General features: G+C 37.8%; 2 protein-coding genes across 2 annotated transcripts; both read right to left on the bottom strand.

Annotated features, from left to right (window-relative positions):
* Positions 1-6,556: 6,556 nt before the first annotated feature.
* Positions 6,557-15,019, bottom strand: LOC127651921 (uncharacterized). Its single transcript, XM_052137986.1, has 4 exons — positions 13,789-15,019; positions 13,621-13,689; positions 9,433-9,564; positions 6,557-7,364 (listed from the first exon to the last, which is right to left on the bottom strand). Exons 1-4 carry the CDS (start codon positions 14,195-14,197, stop codon positions 7,144-7,146), a joined length of 831 nt encoding a protein of 276 aa, XP_051993946.1. The 5' UTR covers positions 14,198-15,019; the 3' UTR covers positions 6,557-7,143.
* LOC127651348 (uncharacterized) lies at positions 14,206-20,871 on the bottom strand. The gene is made up of 8 exons (XM_052137123.1): positions 20,744-20,871; positions 19,651-19,759; positions 19,289-19,451; positions 18,974-19,166; positions 18,466-18,573; positions 17,735-17,842; positions 17,080-17,148; positions 14,206-15,768 (listed from the first exon to the last, which is right to left on the bottom strand). The coding sequence occupies exons 2-8, from the start codon at positions 19,751-19,753 to the stop codon at positions 14,206-14,208; spliced, it is 2,307 nt and encodes a 768-aa protein (XP_051993083.1). The 5' UTR covers positions 19,754-19,759; positions 20,744-20,871.
* Between the last annotated feature and the right edge of the window lie 1,805 nt (positions 20,872-22,676).

A 22,676-nucleotide genomic window follows, 5' to 3' on the forward strand; every position in this document is an offset into this window, starting at 1 on the left:
TGGTTTGAGCCCCATAAGGAGTAGGCGATGACATGTTACCAACTTGTTTTTCATTAAAGTACTTGGTCCATATCAAAAGGACTATCATTGCAAAAAGTGTATGGGGCCGCTCACACTGACCAAGTTTTTTTGTATCCATCTGTGCTGATGTAAACATAGGGTAGATGAGCGCCACGTTTTGAAGACACTTTGTCAAGTTAAGAGAACTTGGGCAGAGTTTGCTCATACAAGAACATACATTTACTACTATAGAAATAAAATAAACTAATCAGCGAACAATGTTTCTTAAGTTTAACCCCAAACCAAAACCTTACCATAAAGTCTAATCCCTTACCCAAACCCTAAACCTAAATAAGTTGGATAGGAGGCTTCAGTTTGATTCCCTTTAGCTGTTATATCTTTGAATCTCTGGCCCTGTTTACACCTGGTATTAAGATGCATCTCGGTTGTCCCGATCACATGTGGTCTGGTGAGACACATTGCTGTTTACACCTGGTCGGTTAAATGTTTCTCCTGTGACCACTTGTGATCACATTTGGAGGGGAGGGTCTCTAATTTCATGACGACATACATCAATCACTATGTCAGCGTGTTATGCATGACATTAAAGCAAAAAAAAGTAAAAAAAGACAAAGAAAGCATGAATAAAATAGTGTGATATTTCTCCCAGATGCAGCTGAAATTTAATCTAAGCACAAGCAACATTTAGAGCAAAATGTTCCATTATTTTAGTGGATTACCTGTATTATTGTAGGAATTCCAGATGTTCTTTCTTTTTATCTGCATCATTATTAACCTGAGCTACAAATGCAAATGTTTCTCATAAGTGTCCCAGCATGTTGATATCAGACACACTGTAGAAGATCCATGAAGTTCTCATACTTGTGTATGCATCTGCGTTTTCAAATCTTCCGATCAGATGATTATTTCCTTTTTAAAGATGCTTGTAGCTGACAAAATTTAAACTCTTGTTTTAGAGCAGTGGTTGATTGACAGGTGGGGGGTGGATTCAGAACGGATTAGCATTTACACCTCAAATGTGATGCAGTCATATGCATTTTTGAATTTCTAATCAAAATGCGTTTTCTAATTGTGATTAGATCACAAAACATTTTAGACCCCTGTAACAGGGCGGAGGGCGGAGCCAGGTCATGATGCTGCACACCCAGCCCCAATCAAGCTAATCAAGCCTCAGAGAGGGATATAGGCCGACTAGTAGCTGCAGTGCGAGAGAGAGAGATTTACGGGCAGCTGTCCGACTCCTTTGTGTGTTTGTCTTTATGGTTAATTTCTTCATTAAAATATTATTTATATTGTCAAGCTGGTTCTTGCCTCCTCCTTTCCATTAATCCCTTCACAACCCCATTTAGACCTGTATTTAGTGCTGACCACATTTGATTTATCACCAAAAATGCATCTTAATATCAGGTGTAAATGGGGTCTCTGTCGATTAACTTGGTACGAGCCAAGATGTACGAAATCCTACAATTTTATTGGACACATCCACACTAATACGTATTCTGTTGAACATGTTAAGTTTCCTAATGTCAAAGTTTTCCAAAGTATTCTGTACTAGATATGAAAGTCTTTATCTATGGTGGAGGAAAACACCATTCCAGTGTGGGTGAGAGGTGTACATTTAGCAAAACCAAGGCAATTTTATCCGCAAATTTTAGTGCACCTCGAGAAACCTGCTCTTTGTTTCAATTTGTTGTGTAAGTGCACATTTGGTCTGAACAGCCTTTAAGTTGTTTTAGATAAAAGCATCTACAAAATGATTAAATGCTTACTAAAATGAGCCACAGTATGGAAGTCTTTTGTCTGGTCATATCACTTACTAGAACAGATGAAAAGTGACTTGGTTGGGAGCCCAGTGACACTTCTTGTTCAACTAATAATGTTCCTAACCAGCCTTATGCCATAGTACATGTCTAATATTGATCTAATTACAAAGACATATTGACAATAGATTATACCCCATGTCCCACATAGAAAATTGTTCCACATCTCTAGTTCATGTTAAAAATAAATTAACTTAGCGGTAGGTCATAATTATTACAGAGCATGTAGTATTTTAATACCCATCAAAAGGAAATTAAATAGCTCAAAAGTACATGCAGATTTTCCCTTTTTTATGCCACTCATTTTTTTGCACAAAAGGATAAGATGCATTAATCGGCCATTTACACCATAGATTTCTAATACTTTTGAAGCAGACACAGAAGGTAAATAATGTGTGGTATGAGTATCTGGTGGCTTATTGTAATCAGCATCCCTATTGATAGGCTGCCCAGGCTCCCAAAGTAATCTGTTTATACAATTTCAGTAGTGCCCACAGAAGATCTTTTCCCTTTATTCTATTGTTATTGTGTTGGCTGGACTCCATACCAGGCTGAAGGCAAGATGGGGAAGAGGGGCAAATTTCAGTTTTAACTCTTTAATCTCAAATTAGCTGGAGTGAGAGGGAGGGAGAAATATATTTCCTTAAAATGTCTTTCCTCAAGCCTCGTGCAACTATTAAACAAATACAAATAAATATGTATGTATGAGTGTTGGTGTTTGTGGGTGTTTCAATACACACTGTTTGTGTGCATGCATTGCCATGGAATTGCAACACACACTTGTGTGTTAAAATGGGTTTAGAATGACATTAAAACATCTTTCTCAGCCTTTGTCCTCATGGCTTTTTCTTGTCTACATGTTTCTACCTAGGCTAAATGTCTGTTATATAACATTGCTTAAAACATGCACCTATATATACACAAGATAGATGGATGGATGGATGAAAATTATCACCAGCCTGATAATATCACTCTCCTCTGTGGGTTTCAATTTGTGTCTTTGCTCACTGGTGTATATAATTAACATTAACATGCTGGCTGGACATACATTTTTTCACTGCCTAATTATCTTGAAAATCGTCAAAATTACATACTAGAACTCAAATAATTTTGTAACTAGCTTTGGAATAGTACACTCTCACATTCAGACAGCCTTACCAAAGATTAGGATTAAATATTGTGTGCTCAATAGCAATGATCTCTCAGTATTTAATATTAGCCAGCACTAGATTGAGAAAAATTTTAGAGTTTTTAAATGATTTTGGCTTTATGACAATCATTTTGTATGAATATATAGCCTTGAAAAAAAACACACACAAAAAAAACAAACAAAAAAAACACATATTGTCTTCTCTTTGGCAGATACCTTTTTATTGAGGATCATTTTTGATATGTAAATAAAAATGGTGTGTAGCGCACATGTAGATGAATTGTCCTTTTGTCTTATTAGGAATTATGATCATAATTATGAAAAGTATTACCGTTGCTTTTATTTTATTTTTTTCAATAACATCTTATGGAGTTTTTTGTTCCTTGCCACAGTTGCCTTTGGGTTGCTCAATGGGGGCCTAAAGGCAAAACATTAAGACAATGTAGACTTTAAGATATTTAAAAAATGAGGAATTACGGCATATTTTTTTCTGTAAAGCTGCTTTAAAATTATTTGTATTGTGAAATGCACTATACCAATAAAAATGATTTCAGTTAAGATTTATATATATATACACATAATTAGCCCAGACTTTGGGCTTTCAAAACAGTATAGTAAAAACTGATAGAATAAAAAGAACAATAATAAAGAAATAGGGAGTGCAATCAGCTTTAACACATTTAAGAAGTCTAAATGTAATGTAATTTAGCAAAAAGTTATCACAGAACCATGTTGTTTACATTCAAATTAACAGGGCTTCAATTTGTTTACAATCAAATTCATCTAATTATTCTATTGCATATTCTATTGTCAACACTCCCAATTTCCCAGGAGTATCCTGTATTTCACACCCATCTCCCACCCTCCTCCCGTTTTGTTATTTCTCCCAGATAACTCCTGTAATTTGTATGACCCAAATATGGCCATGGAATAATCACAACAGTGTACAGGTACAGAGGCAATTAAATGCAGTTGTTTTCACATATCCCAACTAAGCTGGGGTCAGAGCACAGCCATGAAACAGCGCCCCTGGAGCAGATAGGGTCAAAGGCTTTGCTCAAGGACCCAACAGTGGTATCTTGACGGTGCTGGCGCTTGAACCCCCAACCTTTCAGTCAGTAACCCAGAGACTCAACCACTGAGCCACCACCTCCCTGTGGTGATATTCCATCAATATATTATTCCAAGGTTGTCCATTTGACAGATCTTTTATGAAACACATCACACATTTCAACACATTTGTAGCCTCAACCTACAACCCAGTATCACTGTTGATATCTGCACAGGTAGTAGACGTGGGAAGTTGAATCAAGCATCAGAGTAGATGGAGGAGAAGACTCAGGTGGTGCTACAGTGAAAAGAACAAAATATACATGTAAATTTAACAACAACTGGATGTAAGAATTTAATTTAAATTCTCAAAGCCATATCGACAATGCACCTTTTGCAAAGTGTTGCACTGACTTTAATATCGGACACGGTGGGGAAAATAATGTTACTCAGCACATTAAATCAAAATGGCACAATTTTAATGTATTTATTAATACTGTATGTCTTAATCTCCATGAGCCGGCCGCTGCTGATGCTGGGTCACACTATAAGAGAGTATAAGAACATCTATCAATCCATTGGTTGGTACCTCACCTTGACGCCTCCAAAGCTACAACCTGTCACGGCGGTGGAAGATAAAGCAGTGTTTATGGGATGCACTGGACTGGTCTCACCCTGATCACCAACTTACAGCCTGATGGTCAATTCAGAATCACAGAGATCTTCTGTGGACCTTCTGTAGAGAGACGTGTTCCTCATATTTAAAGTTGACATCAGTGGGGAACCAATGCCTGTGCAGCCAAAAAGGAAGAGACCCAGGAACTAATGTCATTGTATATAGTTATAAAATGTTTTTATGATTTGTTGTTTCTGGAAAACTACTTTTATGACTTTCGTTTTATTTTTTCTTTATTCTAAATTAAATGTTTGTTTCTGGTATAATCACGTGTCATTGCTTTACACATTTTAGATATGACCTGTTTGTAAATACAGTTAATACCCTCCTAAACTAACAACATTATTTTATTTATTAAAACCCTTTCATGTCGAAGTTTAAACTTTAAGAAAAGGGATTTCCAAAGACATTCTACAGAAAACAAGATGCTTACTGGCAAAATATACATCTTGAATGCACTGCTAATTAATTGTTACTCTTCTTGTGCTCCAGACAAGTACCTGCATGATCACACACAAAAAACTAAAAATAAGCTATTTGAGTAGAAGAGCAGTGACAAGAAACCCTGACCTGACATGAATTTCATCATAAGAATTCTGCATATTAACTCACTAGAGTTAATATGCTTCTCGTCCAGGTCGAGATCCATGGGAAACAGAATATATGACAAAGCTGGCACTTGCGTATGTGTCAGTTGCTAATAATGGTGCAAGTGATTTAGAAGCACACATTAGCTCTGCGAAGCATAAAGTGTCAGCAAAAGGTCAAAGTCCATCAGGTAAATTAACAGACTACTTTCTGCGACCAGGTAAAATTATCTTATTGCTTCATTCTCCATGGCCATTCAAAATAATGGTAATAGTAAATGAAGGTACACTCATGGCATGAAATATTTAATTTTAGTACATGGACATTCAAAAGAATGTTGGAAACACACACACACACACACACACACACACACACACACACACTGGTTTCCATGTTGGATGGGGACCAACTTTATGACCATCACCTGTGGGGACCACCCTTTCTAAAGGTTCTAGAGGTATAAAAAAAATTAGGGATACTTACCATAGCATTGATAACTTATACACGCCTTCAAATATCTGAATTGATGAAGTAATGATTTGACCATGTGCAATGGGGACCTTTGAAACATCGAGTGGACATGTCTTATAGGGACCTACTTTGCATAATATTTGCATAATTCACACAACCTCCCATTTGATTTGTGGGGACCTAATTTGCATAATTCACACAGCCTCCCATTTGATTTGTGGGGACCTAGATATACTTATTGTTCTATCAATATTTGACAAATAATAAGCATTTATATAAAGTAAATCCTCAGATTGCATTTGTCCATTTGCCCTTAAAAATGGGTTGAATCTACAACCAAGTAGAATTAAAATATACATTGGTACAAAACTTCGATTAGTTAATGTGGAGAGATAGTGAGGCCTGCAAATGGTGCCAGTGATGCAAAGCTTCACTCTTGCATAGAATACCTATGGCTGGTTTCACAGACCTGGCTTAAGATAGTCTCAGACTAAAGTCCGTGTTTAAGCCGTTTTAACTGAAAGCACATCTTAAATTAAGTCCATTGTGTCCAAGTACCATTGTTTTGTCTCAAGACGCACACCAGTAATGTTTATTTCTAAGAAACGTTAAAAAAAAGCTACTTAAATGTTCTAATTGAACTAAAGGCCTAATCCTGGTTTAATCTAAATCCTGTCTGTGAAACCAGGCCCTAGTGTTGTGCTTGTAATCATCTCCTCAACATGCAGAATATTTGTTTGGATCGATGGATTGTTCCTACGTTTGATTGGAATAGTAGTGTGATAGATGTGGATTGTATGTGAATGGAGGACTGCATGCAAGTAGTGAATTATTTTCTGGATATTTTCCAACCCATTTCATAACCACAAGTCAAACATTCAAACCTTTCCACTTCAAACTATTCTTTCTATAATTGTAATTTTTCAGTCAACCTCCCAGCATCAGCTGCTACTCATTCACCTGATACGCATTTAAAAAAATCTACTACTAATTGAGCTTCAATACATTAATTTACATTACAATTGCTGAATTCAACTTTTATTGAGTTCAACTTAACAAAATAACTCAAATGGAGTCATACCTCAAAACAAAGTCCTGATATTAAAAGTATAAAAAAAAAAACATATATATAACTTTCACACATGCTTTCACATACATGTGGATTTAAACAAACTACAACCATAAAATAACTTTGTTCGACCAATGCTTTCCGACTGGTGGTCATCATAAAACATTTCAAATAAAGTTATTCTATAGCCTACACGTGTTTCTGTAGTTTTAAAGGGTTAGTAAACCCAAAAACATCTTTAACCTTTTAACATCTTGAACAAAACCTGCCATGACAGAGTTGGATCTTAACATTATTATTATTTGCACTGCAATTTCTTTTTGTAAGCTGTAATACGATTATAAATGTAAAATTTTACAGTCTTCCAATCGCGGTTCTTCAGCGCTCCTGGTTCAGCTTTCAAACATTTCTCACAGTCGCTCTTTGCTGGTACAGTGAGCGATGTGATGAATCGCTGCATGTGCCTTTCAACCGCCTGCACCTCTGTCTGCTGCCAGGGTGTCTTCTGGGTACTTTTACCTAAAAGTGGACAGAAAAAACTATTGAAATGAGAAAGTGTGTGTACTGGAATTCCAATCCAAAGTTCTAAATCCTATTATCAGTATTTATTAGGTCTGCCCTCTAATAGTTAACCACGATTTTATTAGTCGGTTAGTCGCAGGAAAACCCCCCGCAGGAAATCATGCAGGCTGTGACGGACAGATCAATAACGGCAGTCGGCAGGAAATCCAAACATTCGCCTATCAGTCATTGACCTTAAATATGGCTTATCACTTGAAACATGCGAGTAGTATTAACCTTACAAGTCGCTCACTCTAATGTGAACCTGATAAATGTGTTATTATTAGACTCATATCTGTGTGTGTGTGTGGAGAGACGCTTTACTGCAGTACATACAGGCGCCGGCGCCATCATTTTACTTACAATACTCTTGTCCTTTTATTCATATAGATAAGAGTAATGCAAACTGTAAAGGGTCAAATTTCATTTTCTATTATTTCTGTAAACTCAATAACTACAAAATGTTTTGCTTTTGTAAAATAATGAAAACAATCAGGATGTGCTTTCTGCTGTCTCAGTAAACTTGAGCGTCACAGAAATGAGCCGAAACTCAGCATATACTCACCTCACACACGATAAATATATCTATAGAAAGCTTGAAATGTCTGCTTTTAAAGGAACCAATTCAAGTGTAAAATAAATATTCTCAGATTATGTAATCCGTATGAAACGTGCATATATGCGCATCACTGTGGAGATGAGTCAGCATCGTTGACTTAATCTCTGCAGCCCAAAACATTACCAATAAATTATTACAATGTTTAGTAATGATGGTTCAATGTTTGCCGGTGCGCTGTGGAGCTTTATGTGTGCGCTTGAGCGCTGATTAGGCTTTATATTATATAGGCAATTAAAGGCTCATTATTATTAGTTAAGGCTTATTAGTATAAAAATGTGATTAGTAGTCATTCATTTTAAACTTAGTCAACTAGAAAAATCTTTAGTCAGCATCTATATTGCAAGAGAAATTATTTGCACTATCTATAAATAGAATTACACTGTCAATCAAACAGTGATTTTTACATTGTCACTTGGCCTGAAATGATCATTGGGGAAAAGGAAAATATATTAGGATCAATGTCTTGGCTGCAAGTAATTTTTATGCATCTATCCACTCAAACTTCTCCAGGAGATACCCTACGTTCACACCGCCGCCGCTCTCGCCGCCCTGCCAGCGACGCCGTGGAAAGATTCGTGGACACTCTGATGTAGATCGAATACTTGGTCTTTTTTAAAACTTTATTTAAAGGGGCCGCAAAGCAAACAAGCACGTCAGTAGTTATTTTTGCAGAAAATTGATCAATGGAAAGAACTTAATTATAGTGACATGTTTGCTAATGAAATAAACCAATTAAAAGCCATTTGTGTGGTGTGGCTTTTGTGTTCATGGTTAAGTGCTATTCTAATTTGCATTCCCGCTGAAAAACAAGTGCTCTAGCGCAAAAACTTTGCCTATAAATAGTGTTGCGTGCCTTCTTATCAAATTCAATTAATCAATCTCTCCTCTATTTTGCTTGGGAAATAATGTGGTCGGAACCTAAAAGTAACTTGACTGCATTCTCTGGAATCCTCTCAAACGAAGCACTTCTACATTCCGATTGGTTGCCGCTGAACCACGTCATTGCTCATTACCATAAAGTTGACCTGATTTCAACTTCTCGCCGCTCTCACCGTCCAAGACGCGCCGCCCTCTCCGGAGCTCGCCAGATAGTTATTCCTGATATTTCAATTATTAGAACAGCTACAGTTCCTACTAGTGCCACAAAGCACCTAGTAGATTCTAGCATCAACCAAGTAACCCTCTAAACAACCACAGATGGGTTCCTGAGCATTATGATATTGAAATTCATGTGTAGAGGAACAATTTAGTTGCAAAGTGTTCAAATCGCTAAAGTTTTGGTGGAAACGTATCAAAAAGGGAAACAGCGAAAAACAAAATCAGCATTTAGTGATCTGGTCTGAGATCGGGGTATCAAAGTGCTCCTAAATTGTCTAATTTAGTCTTAGAAATGTGTAAAGAGTTCACCTTTGGAAGAAGGCCTCACAGCACTGGCTCCTGAAGGCATCTCTTCATCTGATGGTGGTCTGCGTGGTCTCTTGGGTGGTGGCGGCATGTCATTCCTCTCGGTAGGAGGAAGTGCCACCTCTGAAGATGGTTCTATGGAAAATAATCAAAGTTAAACTTTTTCAGAAAGATATACACTTTAAATGTACTATAGAATGCTGACAATTGTTGTGTTACAAATTTATTAAATGTTTAATTTAGGTTCCAATACAATAGTATATAAACTGAGAAAGTTTAGTAGACTGAATTTTGCATTTGAGTTATAAATGATGATTATATCAGAGTTTTCCAGCAAGAGATTCCTGCCAGTCCTGTTTCTCTCTATTGTAGGTTAAATGAGTCAGATTACTGAGACTCACTCTTTGGCTCAATCCCAATTCACCCCTTGGCCCTACCCCTCCGTTTTGCACGTTCACGTCTAGGGGTAGGGTGTCCCAGTCTTGTTGAGATCGAGGGGTAGGGCTGAAGGGGTAGGGCTACATAGCCCTTTTCAGAGGCACACTCCAAACGGAGGGCTACGAGAAAGTTCACAGAATGCATCGCGAATCACCGGCGAGATGCTTCACAAACGGTTAAACATTTAAATTTAGCCCCAGATGACACCACCATGCACTTTATTTACTCTTATGATAATAATAGAGTCATTTAAATGAAGAAATTGTATAATAAATTACCTTTCCGAAACAGAAAAGACATACATTTCGAGGAAGGAATGTTATAATGAATGTTATATCATCATGTTTCCTCAAAGTTAAGAGAAGCTGCGCTGATTGTCAGTCGTTGTCATGTAGAAATCCTGTAAAAACTCTGTAACGTCAGAGCCATCGCCGACGACTGATGACGTATCGGGTTCATGAAGGACGACTGATGACGTGTCGGGTTCATGAAGGACGACTGATGACGTGTCGGGTTCATGAAGGACGACTGATGACGTGTCGGGTTCATGAAGGACGACTGATGACGTGTCGGGTTCATGAAGGGTTGTTCCATTTTGTAGGGGAATATTTCAACCCCTTGGCCCTTGTAACTCTGTTTTAAGGGCCATGGTGTACACTCGAAAACAAGGGGTAGGGGCAAGGGATGAATTGGGATTGAGCCTTTGTCTTTATATGACTCTAGGAGCCCCTGTTCCAGTCGTTAAATAGTCAGGCTGAGTGGATTATCACCTATGCATCTGAATCACACTGCTATGCTGATGAGATCAGGGCTGGGGAATTTCCGTAACGAGCAGACTTCCGTACTTCATTTACATGCTTTGTTTCAGAGTGTCTCCACCTCTATGTAAATCCCTCCCCTTGAAAGGTATATAAACTACAAGGTACACTGCCTTAGTTAGACTAGACTGGGATGACTACAGCGATGCACAGCGAGTTCTCAAAGAATCCTGCTTGAAAGATATCCCAATGTCTCCTTGTCTCTGCTTCGACAAAGGAAAAGTTTCCAACAGACAATACACTATGTTATTTATTACACTTATGCACTAATTATTTAAAATCATTAAAGTACAATAAACCCTAATCCTGTGCAATTCTTCATTATTGCAAGTATAATTGAACTGCATCTTTCCAGCAGACTAGAGTTGCACGATATACCGATACTAGAAAGGTATCGCGATACCCAGCTATTAAAATCGGTACGATATGAAATTTTATTAGTACCGGTACTTTAAGAGTGACAGCACTCTAAATAATAAGAGCAGTATTTCTTTATTTTGCGTCGATGTGTGACAGTCGGAGTCAGGACGTGTGTGCAGAGCTCTGCTTCCACTGTTTACATTCACTAATGAATGAAATCAGAACAGTAAAATATATACGCACAGCGAAATATGCATGATGAGAAAATAAAGCGCGGGACATGCTCGCGCTGCCGGACTCAGACCTGAAGAGCGCACAAACACACACGCCTTTCACACAGCATGTCATTGCCACTTCAGTTCTCTTTCGTGGATTATTTGGATTGAATAATCAAAATTCTAGGTAAAAATGTACGTTCTGGCAAGTATTCACGTAAACACAGTCAGGTATGTCTTTAGTGAATGTAAACCGTTTGTAAATATAAATCGTATGTGTTCCATTAGGAAACCTACGTGCAGGTCTTAAAGGGATAGTTCACTTTGAAATTAATTTTTGGTTTGTTTTAGCTTACCTCAAGGGCATCCCTGGGTGTCAAGGTGTCTTTGTTTCCGCAGTAGTTTCAATTTTGATATTTTTATGTCAAACCGTTCTTGTCTGTCAGTCATATAATGCAGGTCTATGGTCACTTCCTCAAAGAGCATGCAGAGAAGTCCAAATTAAACATGATTTAATGACTCGTAAATGTAAGTACACATTGATGGCCTAAGACACGAAACGAGCAGTTTGTGTGAGAAAACGAACACTATTTATATCGTTTTTACCTCTTGTAAACACAGCCACGTCCAAGTGATCTGAGGCAAAGAACGTATTGCCTGAGGGCGTGGCGCTCGGTCTTTTCCGGCAAGCGCGGAAGGGATCTCTCGCGGCAGGTACGTCACTCATTGTTTACACAGAACAGAGATTGTAGGTAAGACGGCTAATTAAAATGGTACTAATTTGCGCTTATCTGGGATGTTTAAACCGTCGTAAAAGAAAACAATTAAAAAAATAAAAAATAAAACAATTGTATGAGTGATGTACACGCACGAGAGATCACTTCGGCGCATTCGGCGCTTTGCCGGAAAAGACCGAAGTGCCCGTGCCTTCAGATCACTTGGACGTGGCTGTGTTTACAAGAGGTAAAAACGATATAAATAGTGTTCGTTTTCTCACACAAACTGCTCGTTTCGTGTCTTAGGCCATCAATGTGTACTTACATTTACGAGTCATTAAATCATGTTTAATTTGGACTTCTCTGTGCATGCTCTTTGAGGAAGTGACCATAGACCTGCATTATATGACTGACAGACAAGAACGGTTTGACCTAAAAATATCAAAATTTAAACTACTGCGGAAACAAAGACACCTACATCTTGGATGCCCTTGAGGTAAGCTAAAACATACCAAAAATTAATTTCAAAGTGAACTATCCCTTTAAAGGGCCGGACCAGCAGCATAATATTCTGTGTAATTAATGTTGATGAAACAACAGAAAATAGACAATCACCCAATGCTTGACTGAATAAATGTATATATTTATTAAGAATCAGTCTATAATTAATTTATAGAGTGAAGACTTAATTTTTTCAGCTACAGTACTAGGTTTATTTAACAGTAGCATTCAAAAAGAAATGAAGCACTGTTTATTTTATTTGTCTCTATTGTTTGTAATTTGCTTTTTTGCTTATTTTAAATAACAAAAATAGAATTAAATTAAATATCTATATTGTAATTATAAAATTACATTTAAAATATATTAAATAACTCGTTTCATGAAATAAGATTTTGGTCATCCCAACCTGTTCAGAATTGTGAAAGGTTAGCAAATGTTAACATGATTGATAATAATGCCAATGTTGCAAACATCTTTGTAAGGACGTACACACTGGCACTTGCTAATTATTATTATTCTTTTATTTAATAAAGGTAATGGTAAAAAAGCATTGAAGGAACAAAGTTAAGTTTTTTTTTATTATTAATTTATAAAACAATGAATTGTAAGTTCTGTCATATTTTTCAGTTACTTTTACTGTTTTCGTTTTTTCCCCATGGTATCGATATCGAGGTATTTTAGTCTGGTATCGTATCGAAGTCATAATTTTGGTATCGTGACAACACTACAGCAGACATTTAATCAAACATAAGCTCAAGCAAACTAAGACATGAAATAAAATGGTTAAATACTCAATCTGACATGGTTCGTTTAGTGCCATGACACAACCAACACGAGAAGAGAGCGGATCAGCTAGCATTTTACGACAAATTTGCTCGTTTCTCTTATGAAATATAATTTTTATAGTAGTAAACTCCACAAAAAATATTCACTCCAGAATAAATGTTTAGTGTAAGACATTTTGAAGAATAGCTTGGAGGCATTTGACTCATTACACAATGAGCAGTTTCAGTAAAAAAGCGTTTGTTCAGCATACTGAAGAATCTTTTTTAATGTTGGCTATGATGTTTCTTCACAAGTTAAGTGACTGAAAACTATGAATAACTGCAAAATCTAGTAGTGTATTTTGAAAGTAATACAAACCGTCAACAGTAGATGAACAGTGTCTCTCTTGTATGCTCCCGTCTTCCTCATCACAGTCAATAACTTTTTCTGTGGAAGTTCAAAGTACAGCTTAGCAATGGTAAAACACATGGTATATGAATAGATGGTAAACAGAAAATCAAACAAAAGTCAAATAAAACAACACACCATCAGGATCTATCCCAATTTCATCCAAGTTCTTGCCATGGAACTCAGCTAATCTTCCTTGCTCAAGAGCCATTAGAACTTTGCTGATCTTGGCAAGTTGCAGGGTCTTCTCAGGGAGTCGATAGAACTCACGATGGATTCTTATGTCGTGTCCAAGAAAGTTTGCCAGCTGGTCCATCTCTGTGTCAGTCATATTCAGCACAGTTGAAAGCGTTGCGGCATGCTTTCGCAGTCTTGTAGATGTCAGTGACTTGGGACACTTTGCGCCACACACCTTAGCAAAGCCACGGAGGCAGTCTGACCCTCGAAAATGTGTCATGGCTTCTGGTCTTGCAAACATATAGGGATTGTTTTTCAGAACCCCACAAGCCTCTCTCTGCTTAACAAGGAGTTCTAAGGCACATAGCATTTTTGGAGTCAGAAGAATTGGAACTGGTCGACCACGCTTTCCCCTTGTGATAACCCTTGTGAAGTGTCTGCAGAGTTTTTTTCCACTTCAGAGAGTGCCCAGTCCACATCCTCATGTGGATCAGAAGTGTCTCTTGATAGAAATGCAGACAAAGGCATGCTCGAAACCTCTCCTTCCCTGCGGCGGTTAAAGAGAATCATCTGGGCTAGACACACCTTTGCCAGCTCCATCCAGGCTTTAGTAGAGGGACTTTCAGAGAGTGTTTTGAACCACTTGTCTTGCACTTCACTGAGATATGTATGCATTTTCTGGACGTCTTCAGTAAAGGGCATGATAGTGGGCACATTCCACTTTGCTTCACTGATGTTCCTCAATGCTGTAGCTGAGATCATCTCGTTCCACTTGTTCTCATGGACTTCTAGAAACTCACTGGCGTTCTTAACAAGCTGTTTGTCATTTGAGATTAATCCCTGAGCTTTTAAGAGTTTGCTCACTTTAACCAGGGAATTCCCAAGCTTGTTTGCAAGCGATGGAATCATGAACTTGTCCGTTTCACTGTCATACCCACACGTATACTTCACAGCTTTGACAGTCTCCATGTACTTCTTTGGATTTACACAATCTTCCATCGTTTTTAAAGAGGTGACTCTCCTCGCCTTGTGAATCAACCTTCCCAATTCTCGCATCTTCTCCCGCACATTCTGTTTATTTTTGGCTGATAGCCCTCCTTTGTTCAACAAGTGCTGCCCAATTTCAGTAATTACTGTGTCATTTTTTATTATATCTGTGATTGGGTCAGGATTCATGGCACTGATTACTCCCCACAGTTGTTTGGTCATGTTTGAAGGCACAGGCCCCGTGTATGTACACATGGACTGAACACGGTTTTTCCTGGTTTGGGGGGACTGACTGAGGTTGAAGTCTACAAGAACGCATATGACGCCACAGGACCTTTCTTGTAAAAAGTCCTTGACAGTACGCACAATGCATGAAATCCTCTCCCTGTGCTTTTTTAGGTGGTCGTTTAAATGGCACCAGTTCCCCATTTCCTGATTCCATAACAGCAGCATTGTGGGCATAGTTCCCTTTGTTGCGAATATAATCCAGCTGTTTTTTCTCTCTTTTGAACCTTTTGGAAAGCTTAGAGCTCTAGCCACATCAGATGTATTTGCATGTGAACTTTCTAGATGCCTTGCCATCTTAGCGTAAGGTTTGGAGCAATACAAGCAGTAATGTCTCTTGTTATACACTCTACCGCCATCTCTTTTTTGGTATGCATTAACAACTACGCAGTCTATTGTGTTCTGACTTGAACTGGGCTCTTCTACTGTTCCAGATGCTTTAGATGTAAGGCTGTGCATTTTGTCTGACGTTGTTGTGTCACAGTCAGGGAAGCTTACAGAGGCAGATTCATTCATATCCAGTTCATCAAGAAGCTGACGTTTTGTTGGGTTCAGTGTAAGGCTAACATCACTGTCACTGTCGGAAGTGGTATCTGGAACATAATTATCTGAACTCTCTGGTGTAGAATCAAAGAGCTCCCCAGAATCTTGAAGATCCATGTCTTTCATCTTAAATGAAAAAAAAAAGAAATATTAAAAAGTTAATTAGAAATAGGTAGAACTGCTGCATTTAATTAATTGATCATTAACAGACATAAATTGGCAACTATTGTGATAATCAATGTACTGTTCAAGTATTGTGTTGTTTTAAATTTACAAGTTACATGTGATTATTTGCTGCTTCTTACTGTTTGTTATACTAAAGTTCTTAAGTGTAATAAAACGTTTTGGGCAGTTGATCTGACAAAAATAAGGACATCTGATGGGTTTTGGGTTTAATGTAAAGGGGATAGTGTTGTCAAAAATATCGATATATCGATACTGAAATATCTGAACGGTACCAATACTAATTTCCGAAGTATCGATACTAGCCGAGCTGTCACTTTCACTTCTCTCCAAAGGCGTTGACAAACACCACACACACACACACACACACACTCGTCTCATTCGCACTGGTTAAATAGCAAAAGTGAAGTGAATGTAAAGATGGCAAGTGCATGCGGCTCCGCGACCAGTTTTGGTTGATAAAGAACACAGCAGGAGTGCTATCTGGAAATATTTTTGATATGAAGCCAGACATCCCAAGTCTCCCGGAAGTCTCCCACATATTGATAGCTTCTCCCTGATGCCCGCAAATTAGTTCAAATGTCCCGGAATCTATAGCTCACATGCGAGACAGAACATACTGCGCGCATAACATAGATAGCGCGCACGGCAGAGAGGGAGAGAGCGAGAGACCTTATGAAAGCTAGTCAACCCCCTTAATATAGTGGCAGTTTTTTTCTCCGTGGTATCGAAAATGGTATCGAATATCGATATTTTTCAAGTTATATCGTATCGAAGAAATTCTAGTATCGTGACAATACTAAAAGGGGATGCAAATTTTTGATTTGATATTTTGTAGTCAAAATGATTTATCACATAAGAATATATTAATTACATAAATTATATTTCAATGAGTAATTGATAATGAGAATAAAATGTTGATGGCAGCTCTAAGCAAAATAACTGATCAATTAGAAATGACAATGATTACGTTTACATGCAACCAAATAATCCATTAGTAATCAGACTGACGGCTCAATCAGACTGAAAAGCCTTCATATGCAAACACCTTAATCATATGTAAAGAGTGAGCAGAGCGAGCTTCCATAGTAATGAACTCAAATTATGAATGCCCGTGCAGCCGTGCACATTTAACTTTCGCTTTCAAATTATCGAGGATTTTAACATTTAAAAGAGAGGAGCAAAAGAGGAAAAACTCCAACTTGTGCATGTAAACATAGCCACTGAGTCTCTTGTTGCGACTTGAGAACTTACCATGATACTTTTAGTCCTTCTCAGTCTTGGTACTAAAATGTCATTTTCATTTCGGAGCTGTATCACAATCTGTAAAAAGAAAAGAAAACAGTATTTTACATTATTATAGTATTTGAAATGAAAAAATAAAAAGCGCAAGAAAAAAAACAATTATAATAATTATTCCTGGCCCACAAACCTTGCTCACACACATCTGGATTAAAACCGGCTTCATGGGGACCCTTCACACACAACGTTATAGTTCCTTATGGGGACCAGTTTCATCAAATTCAGTCAAACTCTGTGCAGGCTCACACACACATCTGGATTAAAACCAGCTTCATGGGGACCTTTCACACACAACGTTATAGTTCCTTATGGGGACCAGTTTCATCAAATTCAAAACACAGGTTTGAACTCAAACACTGACTGAAAGTGTGTTGTGGGGACGTCGTGAGTGTCCATTTTAATGCAACAATTAACCCAGAAAAAAATCCTCGTGAAGGATAAAACTGGCCCTAAATACTCCACTACCACTAATCTACTGGACACATGTCGTAAAACATGTTTAATGTTGTTTAATGTACTAATTTACACCAGATACGCATCAAAATATGCTTACAAATCACTAAACCATGACAAAAACCTAAATCTTTAGTGATGAATGTGAACGTACCTGTTGAGGAGAGTTGATTTGAGCAGATTCATCATCCATCTGAGTCTCTGACTGGAGAGAAGGATCAGAGTTACTCGCTGTGCTGGTATTAACAGCAGCGCTGGTCATCTGTAAGAGACAACATTCAAAATGACAAGATATTAGAACATGGAAACACAAGAGAGAAATCTGAAACAGATACCACATGGTTTGAGAATGAGAGACAAATCAACTACATCTAAAACATGTATTCCTGTCCAGTCAAACTCTGTGCGCGCTCACACACACATCTGGATTAAAACCAGCTTCATGGGGACCTTTCACACACAACGTTATAGTTCCTTATGGGGACCAGTTTCATCAAATTCAGTCAAACTCTGTGCGGCTCACACACACATCTGGATTAAAACCAGCTTCATGGGGACCTTTCACACACAACGTTATAGTTCCTTATGGGGACCAGTTTCATCAAATTCAAAACACAGGTTTGAACTCAAACACTGACTGAAAGTGTGTTGTGGGGACGTCGTGAGTGTCCATTTTAATGCAACAATTAACCCAGAAAAAAATCCTCGTGAAGGATAAAACTGGCCCTAAATACTCCACTACCACTAATCTACTGGACACATGTCGTAAAACATGTTTAATGTTGGTTTAATGTACTAATTTACACCAGATACGCATCAAAATATGCTTACAAATCACTAAACCATGACAAAAACCTAAATCTTTAGTGATGAATGTGAACGTACCTGTTGAGGAGAGTTGATTTGAGCAGATTCATCATCCATCTGAGTCTCTGACTGGAGAGAAGGATCAGAGTTACTCGCTGTGCTGGTATTAACAGCAGCGCTGGTCATCTGTAAGAGACAACATTCAAAATGACAAGATATTAGAACATGGAAACACAAGAGAGAAATCTGAAACAGATACCACATGGTTTGAGAAAGTAAAACATTCATTTTACATAGTTAATCATTGGGTTTTTTGTGATTATATTTCACCCATTAGTTGCAACATGGTCATTGTATGCCACACATAACTTGGGGGAAAAAGATTTGGCCTAAGACTGTACCAACTCATTCTTTAATGTATAATTTTTTTGGGGGAGTGGGGGATTTGGATATAATTTATTGGAATAGACAAATTAGATTCATAGATTTCTAATAGATCAAATTATAATCTATTCAACCAACAACTTGTTTGACACATGTTGCAAAAATATGAGCTATTTTGTCCACAGTGTGCTTTGCAACATACTTGTGTTCTCCATGGGTAGTTTTCTCCTCCATAATCATAGGCAATTTCTTCTCCTTCTTTAATGTCATCCAGGGCAAACAGACAAAGGTGAGGCTTTCCATTGACATCAATTTTCTTCATCTTACAATTTGGATGTTTGTGGTCATCATTAACGATCCGCCCATACGATCCATCTTCTCTTGACGCATCAATACTTAAATATGAAACCATGAGAAAAGGATGATTACAAGTACTACAATATACCACCACAAATCAGTGTATTTTTACTATCTTTTTGCATAAGGAATATAGCTTTGCTATAACTTGACTTCTTACCACCATGTTTTCCCTCGCCACTTGAAATCAAACATAAATGCAGCACAGGATGCGTGGTAACGTTTTCTTCTCCTCTGCAGTTCTGCATCATTTATCATATCTCCCCTGTACTCAACAACAAAATCACCTTTGCAAATGGCACCCTTTGCAAATAGACCACGTCCTGCAAAATACAGAATTTTTTTTTTAAATTATTAAAATCTTATAGATAAAGGATGCCAAATACACAAAAAAAGTCATCAACAGTTGGCAGCTGATTTAAAATAAGCTGCAACCAGGGGTCTGACTAATGTGCTCATAAGATTATGGTTAGGACATGCATATCTTGGTAAATATTGAATGATAAAATCACACGACCTTACCTTTCACTGCATTGATATACTTCACATCTAATTTGAATGTTTTGTCAGTCTTTGAAACAACATGATGCATGGCATCCTTCAGGGGGCTGATTCGTGGTGGCATTTCAAACTGATAGAGGAAAAAAATAGTGTGAAATAAATTACACGGAAATAGCATGTTCAATAAGTAGACTAGATAAGAATGTTATTGTAATGTTACTGCATTACAATGATATTGTATGTATCAATGTAAGACAAGAAATCTGAACTCTACAATATAATAAAATCAGATTTATTGACTGGCACAATGCTAGCCTTGCGGGCATCAACTCACCATTTTCACTCAGGCTCTAATCTCTCACAAAACCAACATCTATAAAATCCCAGGTAGCCCTGGCAGTTATTTAACTATTAATTTGGTCCTTAACCTAACTAAGTTACTCTTTTGAACGAGCTCACCATACAAACCCCAGTTTATTTTAACTACAGTCATAATTAAAACTAAGTTTATTCATTTAAAGCTACTTTCCATTTCAGTTTTTGTTTTATTTTAGCCTAACGTTACTTAATTTCTCTGTGAAGCACTTTAGTAAAGATCTGTGGCTTGTATATGTTGCCTATGAGTTCATTTAAATGTAAAAACAATTACTGATCAGTCAAACATAAGTGCTAACGTGTGTGTGTGTGTGTGTATGTATATATATATATATATATATATATACATACACATATATACATACACATATATATATATATATATATACATATACATATATACATACACATATATATATATATATATATATATATATATAAAATATATTTAATTTAAATTATAAAATAATCCACCGTCCAGCACTAACGCAAACTAGACAGAAACAAACTTAATAACCGAATCCCTCCATTAGCACTCAGTCAGACTAGACGACACTTTTCAGTTAAAATTAAGTCCTTAACATTAAATTGTATGATTATGTGATCGCTTATTTGAAAAACAGAGAAAATGTCAGGCCACACTTAACGTTAGCCTCAACAATTAGCACTAACATTAACTAGCTGAGCCCGCTGCCTAATCTAATTAACCTAACTTAATTGGTTTAATATATGTGCTTACCTTGAGCTTCACTTTTATCCTCTGTAGAAGTTCAGATCCTTAGTTGGCATCTCCAGTAAATAATCTTCTTCTTTGTCCTCCGTGTGAAGTAACGTTATCAATTTAATACTTGTATTTTCAAGTTGCTGTCGAACTCCTTCCTAACGAGGACCCGGAAGTGGGCGGTACCCAACCATAATTGGAAAATGTGTGTGTGGAGAAGTGAGTGCATTACCAGCCAAAAATGTTTGGGGCGCAGCAGAGCTCGCGCTACACACACGCATACTACCTGATGATCATGTGTTATGGGCCAATGCTAAAACTCCGCCCAGAACCTTCAGAATAGTTCCTCTATTCAATTAAATGCGTTACCCTTATGGGGACCTGATTTTTGGTCCCCACAACGCAAGAGGTCCCCCATTACGTGACTGTGTAAACAGATTCTTGTCCCCACAAAGTGATGATTACCAACACACACACACACACACACACACACACACACACACACACACACACACACACACACACACACACACACACACACACACACACACACACACACACACACACACACACACACACACACACACACACACACACACACACACACACACACTTTTGGAGCCCAGGCGATAAGAGATCTTAATTTAACCGCCAAAAGAAGATAGCCCAACAAGCCTGTCATGAATTATGCGTCTTCACAGACCAAATATATTAAAGATTTTTGTGGTTAGTCCAGACCACAAAAGGTTCCTTTGCTCAGCTTGACCACCAAGAGCTCTCGATTGCCGATGTCATAGTTAAGTTCAGCCTGTGAGAGACATTGAGAAAAAAGGCACAGAGATGAGTCAGTTCCTTGATTAGTGGTGGAAAGCTGTTCTTCATGGCGGCCGAGAAGCACTCCTTGCTGGGAGAAACATTTAACAGTTTATTGAACACCAATGGCAGAAGTACAGACAGTAAAACAATAACAGTCCAGAGAACAGAGCAGAATGGCAGAGGCTGGAGACTGAGGCTAAGGGGAATCCTTCTTCGGGTGGACAACACCAACGAAGATGGAAGTATAATGGCCGCTGGAGAGAGTGTGAAGCAGATGCGAGTGTGGCGGGGCAGTGGTTGGACAAAAATTACACTAAATGTACAAAATGAAGCAAGATAAAGAGCAGACTACGCCACCCCGTTTCTATAAACGGGAAATTTCATAAGACACACAGGTTCGCTACCACAGAGATTCGTGGATATGAATACAAAACTATTTTTATTTTCACAACAATAATAGATTTAAAATGTATAAAAACAGGTAAGAGTTCTCACTGCTTCAGTGGGCACCAGACCAAAAAATGGAAAATAAAGAGGGAAAACTTTCAGGCTGAGGCTTACCAGTAGGGTGGCTAGCTGCACAGTGAGTATCCTAAGACCACACCAACACTCACACCAAGTGAGAGAAAGGCAAGTGCCAACGGCAAAACACTCTGTGAAGGAAACACCACAAAAAGGACAAGGACAGCTAGCTTCCCTACACCGGGGGCCTCCAGTTCCTGAAACAAACAAAAAACAATTTATTTCACAATCAACAGACACTCAGTTATAGAAAGGCAGATTCCAACGCTGAAGAAGGTCAATAACTGGCGACTTACTGGCCACAAGTTCGACAGATGGGTGTAACCCAGAAAGGTTTACACTAAATTGCCAGTAAGGCCTGAACAAACAATGAAGCAGCCAACTGCTATAAAGAAAAAAATAATAATAATGACCCACAAACACAATAAGTCAAACAATACAAAATAGAATTGACAATTAATTATACTTCAAACAAATTAAATCACAAAACAAAGTAATTCAACTAGGAAAAGCACAGACCAAAGAAAGCAACAAATTAACAAACAAACAGTTGGTAGCGATATCGCAAAAGGTGGGGCTAAGGTGCAACATTGGAAAGTCTCACGCTTAGCGA

The sequence above is a fragment of the Xyrauchen texanus genome, chromosome 11 (assembly GCF_025860055.1).
Source record: "Xyrauchen texanus isolate HMW12.3.18 chromosome 11, RBS_HiC_50CHRs, whole genome shotgun sequence".
In the NCBI taxonomy this organism is placed as follows: domain Eukaryota; kingdom Metazoa; phylum Chordata; class Actinopteri; order Cypriniformes; family Catostomidae; genus Xyrauchen; species Xyrauchen texanus.

Coding starts and splice junctions, on each gene's coding strand:
- LOC127651921 (XM_052137986.1), bottom strand. CDS start 14,197: ATGCTATGTGCCTTAGAACTCCTTGTTAAGCAGAGAGAGGCTTGTGGG. Junction 13,690..13,788: donor AATTGGGATAGATCCTGATG/GTGTGTTGTTTT, acceptor GAACTTCCACAG/AAAAAGTTATTGACTGTGAT. Junction 7,365..9,432: donor TGTGAGGCCTTCTTCCAAAG/GTGAACTCTTTA, acceptor GTCCACTTTTAG/GTAAAAGTACCCAGAAGACA.
- LOC127651348 (XM_052137123.1), bottom strand. CDS start 19,753: ATGCCACCACGAATCAGCCCCCTGAAGGATGCCATGCATCATGTTGTT. Junction 19,452..19,650: donor GTATATCAATGCAGTGAAAG/GTAAGGTCGTGT, acceptor TGTATTTTGCAG/GACGTGGTCTATTTGCAAAG. Junction 17,843..18,465: donor AAATCAACTCTCCTCAACAG/GTACGTTCACAT, acceptor TGTCTCTTACAG/ATGACCAGCGCTGCTGTTAA.